The sequence below is a fragment of the Protomyctophum bolini genome (assembly GCF_963924005.1).
Source record: "Protomyctophum bolini genome assembly, chromosome: 16".
NCBI classification, from domain to species: domain Eukaryota; kingdom Metazoa; phylum Chordata; class Actinopteri; order Myctophiformes; family Myctophidae; genus Protomyctophum; species Protomyctophum bolini.
In genome coordinates, this window is record NC_137877.1 from 24,790,118 (window position 1) to 24,802,976 (window position 12,859).

Here is a 12,859-nt window from a genome sequence, read left to right on the forward strand (position 1 = left end):
GGATTATGCTTTTTTATGCTCCGTTGTACTTGTACTACGCCTGTTTCGCACGCTGAAAATGGCAGATTTACAAGCTCACAATGGGTTGAATGATACACAAACACAAAGTGTTGTGAGCTTGTACCTGCTATTTTCGACGAGCATAGACATATATCTATGCTTCCCATTGCCCAGAGGCCGCTTTGCTGTCCCATTGGCTAGAAGCAGCCAATCGCGAGGTTGTTGCCAGTGTTGCTAACCAACCTCCAAAAACCAGGCAAGCAACTGTGGGGAAAAAACAATCCAAGTTTTGCTGGAAATAAGCAGACTTGGCAACCCTGGAGTCGACTAGGTGGCGAACTGTCGTCTACATTTCACAAGTAGATGTCAGTCAGGTTTTCACCTGACAAAAAAACCCAAAATATATTGCGCATGAAACTGTTCCATCTTACTGCCTCATAAGTCAGACTCACACGGATTTAGTCCCAATTCCTATTCCTTCGGCATGACCTCAAACTTTTAAATCCCTTGCATCATTGCCTTAAGCGTTTAATTGGCAACAACAAAGTGAGCAGGTTAGAGTTTAGCCTGGTTACTGTGTGAGTACTGTGGTAATCTAGGTGTGTGTGTGTGTGTGTGTGTGTGTGTGTGACTGTGTGACTGTGTGTGTGTGTGTCTGGTGTGACAAGTGACAGCATGGCTGTTAACTATATTCTCTTCCACACCCCCCCCCCTCTCTCTTGGCATGACTCCTCCAGGGGTGTGTTAGCCTAATTACTGTTTCCTGTTGAGTCAACACTCATACACGATGCACCAGAGCCTTGTTTTTATTTTTTCTTGTTTTTTAGTTTTTTAATCAGAAAGGGGTGCTGTTAAAACTCTGTGGCAGATGTGTGGATGTTGTAATTAGGCATGTGTGTGTGTGTTTGCGCGTAAGCTTCTCTGTGCTGCGGTTGTCCTTGTAAACAAACGTAAAGCATGGACGTTGAATGTGGCTAACTCTCCTCTGCCCTATTCCAGTGGTTCTCAAAGTGGGGTCCGAGGACCACTAGGGGTCCTTGAGGGGTTCCAAGGGGTCCAAGGACCACTAGGGGTCCGTGAGGGGTTCCAAGGGGTCCAAGCAAAATGAGGGACAGTTTAACAGGCCAATCTAAAAATGTGTTCTAAAACACTTGATGTTGCTATATACAATACTAGGGGTAACGATGCGTTTTGAACATTGATATGATACGTATCACGATACATGGTTGACAATACGATACACAAACGATATTGGTTAATTCATGGAGATAATGCAATGATTTAAAATCGATATACCGATTATTTGAATTCCAAAACAATATGATACAAAGTCAAATGTAGCAACAACTACACATACACTAGGTGTTCCCGGCTTTAAAGGTATAACGGCATATAGATGTTGCAGGTCTAAATGAGTTATTTGAGAACCGCTGCTCTACTCCATTCTGTTCTTGTTTGTCTGTCTCAGGTCAGTTGATATCTGATGACTTGTCAGAGATTTTCGCCCGCTTTAACAATGAATTCATCACCGGCTATGCAAACACCTTGTCCACCAAGTCAGCTGGTGCAACCTACGATGACAGTTACCTGGGTAACACACACACACACACACACAGTCACACACACACACACACACACACACACACACACACACACACACACACACACACACACACACACACGCACACTTTGAATACCTTTTTTGACCACAATACTGACTAGTGTTAAATTAAATTAAATCCTTATTTCAATGTAATGGCATGTCTCTGTTTGTCAGGATACTCTGTGACAGTAGGTGATTTCAACCAAGATGGAGAAGAAGGTGAGGACGTCTCATCACATCACATTTATACCAGTGGAAGTGGCTTTTAGAATAAATCTTAACTTTTGTGTTCTTGTCCACATTAAAAATAGACTACATCACTGGAGTGCCAAGGGGAGACAAAGCTCTCGGATACGTAAGTGAATAATAACGCACGCACACACGCACACGCGCACAGCCGCACACACACACACACACACACACACACACACACACACACACACACACACACACACACACACACACACACACACACACACTGACAGACATTTGTTTTTCTTCCTCTAGGTGAACATCTTCAACGGTCTGAACATGGAGTCTGTGGTGAACTTCACAGGAACACAGGTGAGAGGCTGGATGCTTTGATGTCCAAGCACATTCATAGTAAATTATCCATGAATCATCTATCCCTCAGTTCTAAAGCCCTTTATACGTCGTCGTACTTGAACTTGTAGATCTGCGATGTTCGCTATTTATTTAATATTTTGAAAGTGTTTGCCCAAGACGGGGTCAGCAAGGTTAAAGTGGTTTGAAACAGCAACACAGTTGCATTACATTTTCCTGGCATTGTAATTGTAAAACAAATTGCAGCCATCTGCTCTTTCTATCGAATGTTTAAGTGGAGGTAATGATCACTATGATTATTATTTTATCACCTTTATCATCATCATCACCCCCCCATTATGCAGGATATCTGAGTGGGCTTTCGTTTAGGCTTCGGAGCAGAGGAATGTGAGGACGCGTCGTTGTTTTCTGCAGTATGCTAGGCTGGGTCCACAAGATGGAAACCACCAACGCCCTGCTGTCAGCCAAACAAATGGGGAGGGACTAGGGAGGTAGAGAGACACAGAGAGAGAGAGGGTGGAGCAAGGGAGGAAGTGGAGGAGAGATGCAAGGTAATGAAAGGAGAGGGGGTGGAAGGGTGGAGGAGAGAGAAAGAGAGATGTTCTCTCCAGGATTTAAAGTTGTAGTAATCATAGGGTGTTCCTCTTCACTTTCCTGACTCAACCCTCCTGTTTCCCAGTTGTTTCTCTCTCTCTCTCTCTCTCTCTCTCTCTCTCTCTCTCTCTCTCTCTCTCTATCTCTATCTCTATCTCTATCTCTATCTCTATCTCTCTTTCTCTCTCTCCTTCTGTCGTTCATCAGCACCCAACCATTGGATGTGTCTGTCTGTCTGTCTATTTCTCTCTCTCTCCCCTTCCTTCCTTTCATTGGGTTGTGGTGGTGATGAGTCAGCCTCCGTTTCCACTAAAGACTCTTTGGTTAACTCACTGAACTCTGATACTGTCAAAATCATCATAGACTTGCCAGCTAGAGGGAGATTCACACTCGGCCACCAGCCGAATGTTTGGGGTACTTTGTCTGTGACAGTCATCATTTACAAGGTCTTACTCTTTAGGGTGGACCTAACCTTTAGATATCAATTTGGGTCAATCAATAGCAACAGCAATGCTGTTTGTAATACTTTTTGTTATGTTACATTATATAATATATATATTGTTTAAAGAATATTATTAATGGTAAATGGTTCCTTTATATAGCACTTTGATCCAAAGTGCTTTAGATTCACCCATTCACATACACATTCACACGAGCATGGCAGAGGAAACCACGCAAGGCACCCACCAACCTATTGGGAGCAGTTAACACTTCCAATGTGCCGGAATATTTCAAAAATAAAGACGCTAGAGTGCCCAGCAGATGAGGCAGATTTTACTCTGAAAAGCCCCACCTTCCATTACCCCCAAAACTGGCATAATCTTCAGTTACTACCTCGCGCTGTCACATCTGAACTCTCTCTAGAAGCATTTATATTCCAAACGAGATTCTTGGTTAAGTCAGAAATGAGGACAGAACATTGCCGTTGTAATCAAAACCATGGAGAGCGACATGGATTCAGAGAGAATAGACAGTTTAGTCGGGCCGTAAACAAGGAAGTGAACGGCAGTGAGCATGCACGATTTTAGCGATCCAGTTTTATATAATGAAAATAGACCCTAAGACGTCTCCAGATGTCATGGGCTTCCTACGGGAGTAATTCTAGAGACGTGTGGGGACGAGTGTTAAGTGTCTTACTCAAAGACACTTCGACACTAACACAGGGAGAGGAGTGAGGAATTGAACCGGGAACCTTCCGATTCCAAAGCAGCCACTCTATACCTCCTGAGCCACTGCCGCCATGTTTTTACAATTGTACCTGTGGCATTTAGACTTTGGATAATAAAATATGGGTTTTATTGCTAAACATTGGGGTGAATCAGACCCCAAAGACAACACATCTTACTTTGTTTAGGCATTTGTTCTACCCCATAATAACACAGAATTTCAATGTAACCATGCTTTATCTACTGTGTGTCACAATCTAAATCCCTTTTGGCATACAATTAGCAAATCTTGTTTTAGCAGTTGATTGTTCTGAATCAGAGGTTCACTCTTTTCCAATGAACGGTTGAGGCCGGGAATGAACTTGATGGCACGCCAGCCATCAAGCCCACTGCCATCTGGAGGATTTAAGTGTGTTATGCAAGTGTACCCGGGTGCGCTGTTGAATCTCGGGCAATGTGAATCATGGCCATCGGGGACCAGGCAATCATATTCGGAAACGGTTCCAATTAAGCGGATTCAGTCCGTCTCAGTGTGAATTGCCTATAAGACTGCCAGGTCCCTTATCCAGTTTCTACTGCAACCTGACCCCACAGCTGCAGAGTTGACTTGGTTCTAATTGCTGTCTCTGTTGATTTGTCACAACAGTGGCTGCAGCAGAGAGGAGCCAGACATGTCTCTTATGTTACGGAGTTATTATGTGTATGTGTTTGATTAGATGAGCCTGATGAGGCATATATATTGAGATTAACCACATGAAGCTTATAGCATCCCTATTCTGGGGGGAACATTTTGGTGATTATTTTTTCCGGCAAAGCTATTTGGTATAGAGCAAGGGTCTTCAACGTTTTGCAGGCCATGGACCCCTTAGCTAGGAGAGATACATGAAGCAGGGATCCCTACTACACTACATATTGTATAAAATTGTGTTGCAGATTAACATTTTCATAGATTTCATAGATAGTTTCATAGACTTGTTTGACAGCACTATCGTCGGCGCTGTGTACATTTACGTATGTTTTGGTTTACACATTGCTTTTTCTATTTATTTGTGTATTTTCAGACATTTAAGCACCTCAAAACGCTCAAATCTTAGCCATTGGCTTTGTACTTGGTCTGCTCTTTTTCCCCCTCTATATCTTCACGAAACATATCCGATCTACAAGCTCTCAACGCGTCGCAACAACTGGGGCATATAATGACATGCCCAAAACAGAGACAGAGTTTGATTTGATGCCCCATTAGTTTAACTCTTTAAAGATGCCTTTTCCCCTCTGAAATGATTCTAATGATTCAGTCAGCTTGGACCATGTTAACCTTTCACCTCCTTTCCTCTCCTCTCCTCTATCAAAGCTCTCCTCTTCCACTTCCACTTCCTCCTGCTGTGTTAACAGCTGCTGAAGTTCAAGAAGTCTCTCTTATCTCAAACTGTAAAAGGCCCAGCAAGACCACGCAATGCAGGATGCTAGTTAGCCATCCCCATCCCCACACAATCTACACTTGAGGCGTACTGTTAACTTACGTGACTTTCCGGACCTTTCTGCCCGATGGGTGTGGTTTTAAGATTGTTATTCTTTGAGGTTAGGGGTAATGTTAGGCCTAGTGTTTGTGAGGTTAAGTTTAGGTTTAGGCATAGTTAGGCATATAACCACGCCCATCAGGTAGAAAGGTCCGGGAAAGACCCGGTCCCGTTAACTTACAGATTTGAACTGTTCAGTTTAAGTCCACCTAAATGAAGCGCTACGGAAAAACCACGTTGTCAAGTCTAGACTGTCTAATACTCCATGAAGTTAATGATAGATTTTCTTTGACAAAATGCATGCATATAAATGACCATATATTTTTACATACAGTATCTGTCGGTCGAAAGGTTATTTCCATCATACTGTTTTTGTTTCTCATGGATGTTGAGGACATTATAATATTTGTTTAGAGCACTTTAGAGCCAACCAAGTCTATGGACTTTAACATTTGTTTAGGCCCTAAACAAACGTTAAAGTCCTAAACTTTAGGGCACTAAATGACAACGTGGGCGCCCCTCACTTCATACGAGTGTGATTTTAAATGTAGACATGATCGAGAGAACTCAATGCAGAAGCATGAAGGACACAACACATCTAGCCAGCCAGGAATTGAACCAGGGTCAAGGACCATACCATTATGTGGTCAGCTACTGGGATGCCCCCATTGGTCTCTTATCTTTTATTTTTGTCTTTCTATCCCAGATGGCAGCTTACTTTGGTCACTCTGTGGCTGCTACTGATGTTAACAATGATGGGTGAGTTCTGTGGGTCTGTCTTGTCTTGTCTCCATTTCGGTAGGCATGTTTGTCCTCCATTCATTGTTTAATTTAACTGCTTTAATAATCTTCTATGCGTCCTTTTCTGTTCTACAGTATGCCTGTTTTCTGTTTCTCTTCCTGTCTGTAACTCCATGTTGGTCTTCCGCAGGCTTCCTGTTTGTGTCCATTAGTTTGTTGTAGAAAGAGGTTATGTAAAAGTCCTGCTAACTGCTCTGTCATTACACACTGCTGGAGTGTCTCCAGTTACTCTGTCTGTTTTTCTCTCGTTCTGTCTGTCTCTCACTCCAATTCTCTATTTATATTTGTCTGTCTGTCTGTCTGTCTGTCCTCACTCACTCACTCACTCACTCACTCACTCACTCACTCACTCACTCACTCACTCACTCACTCACTCGCTCTCTTTCAGTATGATAGATCTGCTGGTTGGAGCTCCTCTCTTCATGGACAGAGGTTCAGATGGTAAACTACGGGAGGTGGGCCAGGTATGAGAAACACTCTAAAATCGATCTAACCCCAACCCTCATAAGTCTTGGGTACTGGAGATAAACAGGCTGTGTATTTCTGCAGGTGTCTGTGTACCTGGGCAAGGGAGGGTTCTCCTTCCATTCTCCCCAGAAGCTGACGGGGACGGAGGTCTATGCCCGCTATGGCTCTAGCATTGCTGCCCTTGGCGACCTGGATATGGACGGCTTCAACGGTACTACACACACACACACACACACACACACACACACACACACACACACACACACACACACACACACACACACACACACATACACACATGCAAATGTGTGATGTAATGTACGATATTGTGATATTTCTGTCCAATAGACGTTGCCATCTCAGCTCCATATGGCGGCGCCCCCGAGCACAACGGGCTGGTCTACATCCATAATGGCCGCCGTGGGGGCCCTGACTCCTCCCCCTCTCAGGTAAACGGAAAGTGACTGATGAGGAAGAAATAGAGTCCGCAACACTGGTATGAAAAACTCAGCTCCACTGGTTTATTGATTCAACGTTTCGATCACTGGGATCTTCTTCAGGAAAGAAGACAAATTGGACTGATGACAAATGACACTTGATTGGTTTATAGTCTTGCTTTGCTATATTGGCACCCATTATTAGGTTTTGTTAGCTTGTCTTTTCAATACCTCAATACCTCAATTGGAATGATATAGTGCCAAATCTCAATACAGTAGGTTGTCTCATGGCACTCTCATGGCACCCATGAGTGTTTGGTGAAGGCATCAAGGTTCAAACTCCCCTTTAACGGGAAGAAACATCAGGTAGAACCTGGCTCTGGGTGGTCGATAATACTACTGATACGTTTGGTGACGCTCTAATTCTGTGGGGGCTAGAGGTGTGTGGAACCTGGTAAAACAAAAATGCAATTCCAAGGACGGAGGGCAGTGATTCCTAATCTGGGCCTTCAGTTGGTTTGGTGAAGCAGGTAAAGGCTTGTCCTAAAAAAAACAAAAAACAGTGGCCGTAGCTTTGCCTTCGCCGGCCGTCCAAGCCTCTGCAGAATTTAAATGAATCCAGACAATTGATAGGCGGAGATAGGAGGAGACATCCAAACGTCTGGCTGAGCAAGACTAGGTGGCTGGCCCTCTGCCTTGACGGTTGGAGGGGGAGACAGACAGAGACACACAGCAACAACAATAATAATAACAATGACAACTATAATAACAGTCTGCAGCCATAATCCATGAAACCCCTTGATCTGCAGCAGGTCCATAATCACAATCCATGTACAGTAGGCCTGTGTGAGACGAGAAAGCACCAAAACAACACAGTGAGTTGTGGACAATTATGTGGGCACAATCCACACAATTTATTATCTTCCCACATATCGTACATTTTTATAGCAATTTTATCCAAAGCACCTTACAAAGATGTGCATTACATTCACCCATTCACACACGCATTCATACGTACGCATACCTTGGTTAGACATACCAACAGCCATTATTCATACAAACCTATGCTGCAGGTTAAAGATCACTCCTGCTGCCGGTTAAAAATCACCTGTGACTCCCGACATGCGTGGCGGGATAAAACTAATCCGTGCTACCACCCCTGAGCCACTGTCGCCCACATATCGTCACACATTGTACATTACTTTTATGATGTGGGAAACATTTCTACTGTCATGAAAACTGCAGCAAAGTAGTGATTGTTCTCCTGGTACAACCAAAAGTAGGGCATCACGTTATTGTCAACTGTACAGTAAAAACCACACCAATGCACAAACGGTTTTGTGGTGAGCACTGTGCGTCACAGACACTGCAAGAGCAACTGATGTTGCATGATGAATAGCAAAAATACCTGTTTAATGCAATGTGTTTTGAAACATTTTTACATGCCCAAAATAGGGACACAAGGCTAAAAGTGGTTAACATACACATACAAAATAGAGAGTAGTTACTTGAATATCAAGAATTGATAGGCAATCAATACATAAAAACTAAAGGATGTAACATTGTTGGATGTGAGAATACAATAAGTCAATCAAAAAGCAACCATGTGGTCTGTAAGGCTATGCAATACTTTTCAACAGCTGATTTAAAGGTGTACAATATAATACAGGGTCTATGGCAGTGTCATTAGAGGCCTCAGGCAGTATGACTTAACTTTTTTGAAAATCAGTATGAGCCTTTTTTCTGTTATGCAGTTAGCTACTGCAGTAGCTGTAGGCCCTAATAATTGAAATCCAATCAGTCCACCCTGGCATGCCGCATTCAATTGGCTCTATGCACACAGAATAACTTTTCCTACTTACCGACGATACTAATTAAGCCTCTGTTCCATTTAGTGTACAGCGCTTCTCAAACGTTTTAATTCCAAGGACCTCCATAACACTGAGAGTGTACCCTTACCGCTCCATTTGTACACTCAGAGTTACACACCCGTACGGGGCCATTTGGAACCCACTCCAGAGACCCACTGGTGTAGCAGAGTGTCTCCAGTGAGCCAACATGCTCAATAGCAGCACCCTAACTCAGTTGGACCAGAATGGAACAGAGCCTTCATTAGTATCATCGGTAAGGTAACACTGGTGAAGGAAGTAGGGAAGGGGCCCAAGTTCTTTCGAAGAAGGCGTGTGTGCATGGAGCCAATTGTCCAAGTGTGGAAACGCATCCCATGAGTTTTGCTGTCCATATGTCGGTACATAAACAAAGTACCTAACATGATGCTGCCACTCCCCCCTCCTCAGGTCCTGCAGGGAAAATGGGCATCTAGCTACATGCCTTCCAGCTTTGGCTATTCTATGAATGGAAACATTGATATAGACCAGAATGGATACCCAGGTACGCACGCACACACACACACACACACACACACACACACACACACACACACACACACACACACACACACACACACACACACTTACACACTTATTAATATAAAAAGGTTTGAGCATGTAGACACGAGACTGAGGAATAAAGGTACTAAGGACCCCTGTAGGCTACATACATTACATTGTTTCTCTCATACACAGTAGGAGACACATTAAGACTTATTTATAGTTAGTTGTTGCACACTGAAAATAGGCGATTTAAAAGCTCACATGGCATCGCACTGCCGCTCGTCTGTGAGCTTGTATATTATATACGGATATTTCCGTGCACAACACGGCGCAGAACATGGTATCTCAAGCCTTTAATGAGGTTCAAGCAGTGTTGCATTAAATACTGATGACCTTGTCTTTACAGATTTAATAGTGGGAGCATTTGGAGCAGACACAGCAGTTGTGTACAGGTAACTATTGTGTGCCTGTGCGAGTGTGCGTACGTCTGTGTGTTTGTGCATGTATAAGGGCTATATCTTGCGCCACCCCTTACCCCTTATTCCTAAACTTATTTGCCATTTTTTACTATTTTGAAAAAGGGTGGCGCAAGATGCCCTAAATGCCTTTGGGTGTACTGAGTATTCTGTATTTATTTGATGACGTGTTGCTGCGTGTTGCAACCTGTAGACGTGTGGCTGCGTGTTGCAACCTGTATGTGTGGCATGTGGTGTTGTGCATGTGAATAAGTGTACAGTATGTGTGCACGTTGTGCTTAGATGTACGCGTGTGTGCAATTGTACGCAAACAATCTATCTTAGTAACCTAAACAATAGCTGTTGTTGGTGCCTAAATATATGCGTGTGCGCGTGCCCGCACACGCGTGTGAGAGCCTATATGTAAGGCTTTGATGTAGCACATGTAAGCTGTGTGTTTTTAATGAGGCGGACCACCTCTGATATCAAAGCAGCAGATACAGTCCTGGCCCGCTGTGTTTATATATGCTGTTAGAACTTTAACCTCTACTGTACAACCACACATCTCCACTCTAGACACACAATTCATATACGCCTACGGTACATGTTGGTGGGAATAAACGGTGGCACTGATAGCATCCATTTAAAATGTAATGCTGACCCGACGGTTGAGCTGTGAGCGTGTAAAGTGTACGATTTAACTTGACCCTTTTAGTTTAGCCGAGCTGGGTCCCATGAAATTGATTGTTGCATATCGTTGCTGTCGGGAGGAAACCACCTAACTCCATTTTTGAGTTTTTTCATTTTTTTGGATAATCGGTGCACCCTTTACGTCTGTGTTTTGGAAATATTGAACCAATGAAAAGTAGTAAAACAAAAAGGAGAAAATCTCTCAACTAAATTGGACCCTCAAACTGTCTGCTAAAGCAACTAACTCCACCACCTCTTCCCCTCTCGTGGAAGTAATTGACAATATATAAAGTCACAACACCAACAAGGCAGTATTGCTTTGTTTTCATAAAAGTTTAAAAAATAAAAGGTTTTCTTAATTTCCTGAAACAATAAATGATCACATAGTGATATTTGTCAGGTGAAAGAAGCGCTGGTTTCTTTATTTAGTTACGAACGCTCCTCTCAACCGGCCGGTCTCAATCATAACATTACCTTACATAACATTAGGTGGTGTCTATAAAGATCTGTGATAAAACACCTGACAACAAAAATATATATTTCTCATTTCCTGAAAACATTTTGGAGTTAGGTGGTTACTTCCCAACAGCAGAGATATGCTGTTTTATAATTTTTTGCCATGCTTTTAACCCTGTAGCACTCTGAGATTCGTGAGAATGTAAAGTGCTTCATAAAAAAATATATATATTATTACTACTACTACTACTACTTTGTATAATGGTTTGATTTTGCTCATTAAATCAACTTGTGATCTGCACTTGCAGTAGCATTACACTGTAGTTGTTGATCTGTATTGTTCATTTACTGTATAATGTTGATCAGAGCACGTCCTGTCATCATTGTGAACGCTACACTGGACATCACACCCCAGATCCTCAACCCTGAAGACAAGAGCTGCAAACTACCTGAGACTGACACTCCTGTCTCCTGGTGAGTGCACAGTACACACACACACACACACACACACACACACACACACACACACACACACACACACACACACACACACACACACACACACACACAGCTCCTATCAAAAGTGTTCCACTTCATCACTGCTGGTGCTTTAGGCACAGAATGTAGTATTCTGTGCTTAAAGCACTGCTGCTGGCAGTCATTCGGGATTCATAGAACTGTAGTTGCATTCGTATCTTATTTTGACTGCCAGAGGTGGCCGGTGCTTTAAGCACTTAGTATTCCTCTTCGCGCATATATACTGTGTTACCTGACCTATGTTTTTAACTTTTTTTACTTCCTCAACTAGATAGATAGATAGACAGACAGACAGACAGACAGAAGACATCGTCGTTTAATTCAGATTAGTTTAATTCTGATTCTTATCTGTCCAGTTTCAAGGTGAAGTATTGTCTAAGGGCCAATGGGAAGAGAGCTCCAACCACACTCAGTAAGTACAAGAATCAACAGTAGTGGAAAGTAACTACAGTTTTTGAGGAACTACTACTCCACTACATCTCAGATCCAAAATATTGTACTTTTACTAACTCCATTACATTTGACAGTGTTAGTTACGGTAATTTGTAGATTTGGATTATTATAAACACTTATAGAGGAGTGAGTCAAGCGACTTGGTTTCCAGCCTATAACGACCTCTCCTCTATTCTTTCCCCAGATTTCCGCGTGGATCTCGTGTTGGACCGTCTCAAACACAAGGGGGCGACCAAGCGTGTTCTCTTCCTGCACAGCAGGACCTCCCAGTACACCAAGAACATGACGGTGAACAGTGGGAAGATCCCGGCCTGTGAGGAACTGGAGGCCTTCCTCAGGGTGAGTGTGAGCACACAGCCTAACCTTAATGCAGTGGTGTCCACTCTCCGCCAATCAATGTGCCTAATGTCCTCGACGTCACTATTCCATCAAGCTTTTAAACTGAGCAGATTTAGACCTTCCGTTCCAGAGATAATGGCCAAAACATATTGAAAACGGCCATTAAAATTGTCCATTGGGAATGTGTCCCGTTCTTTAATATTTAATCAAATCTAAAAATGTCAAATAGATTTCAAACTTTTCTGAAAATACATTCAATAAAATATCGTTCGAAACTTTGGTACTCCATGGTCTAGGTCTCTCAAAAATCAGGATCAGCATTGGACCCAAATAAAGTTAAATGTGTTCCTTCCTGCTCACCTCCACTATTTGCATCTCTCTCTCTC

The 12,859-nt window shown here is 42.9% G+C and overlaps 1 protein-coding gene across 5 annotated transcripts in view; it reads left to right on the forward strand.

The window, feature by feature from the left end:
* The window catches only part of itgav (integrin, alpha V), a 52,055-nt gene that overhangs the window by 25,549 nt on the left and 13,647 nt on the right, over positions 1-12,859 (forward strand). For all 5 annotated transcript variants that reach the window (XR_013965491.1, XR_013965492.1, XR_013965493.1 and 2 more), the window contains exons 7-19: positions 1,469-1,591; positions 1,778-1,822; positions 1,915-1,958; positions 2,111-2,167; positions 6,151-6,203; positions 6,634-6,709; positions 6,795-6,924; positions 7,062-7,162; positions 9,448-9,541; positions 9,950-9,995; positions 11,511-11,618; positions 12,038-12,093; positions 12,319-12,473. Coding sequence is in view for 1 of the 5 variants with exons in the window: in XM_080785441.1 (XP_080641567.1) it covers positions 1,469-1,591; positions 1,778-1,822; positions 1,915-1,958; positions 2,111-2,167; positions 6,151-6,203; positions 6,634-6,709; positions 6,795-6,924; positions 7,062-7,162; positions 9,448-9,541; positions 9,950-9,995; positions 11,511-11,618; positions 12,038-12,093; positions 12,319-12,473 (1,088 nt within the window). In the remaining 4 variants the exon portion in view is untranslated. The remainder of the gene's footprint in view (positions 1-1,468; positions 1,592-1,777; positions 1,823-1,914; positions 1,959-2,110; positions 2,168-6,150; positions 6,204-6,633; positions 6,710-6,794; positions 6,925-7,061; positions 7,163-9,447; positions 9,542-9,949; positions 9,996-11,510; positions 11,619-12,037; positions 12,094-12,318; positions 12,474-12,859) is intronic.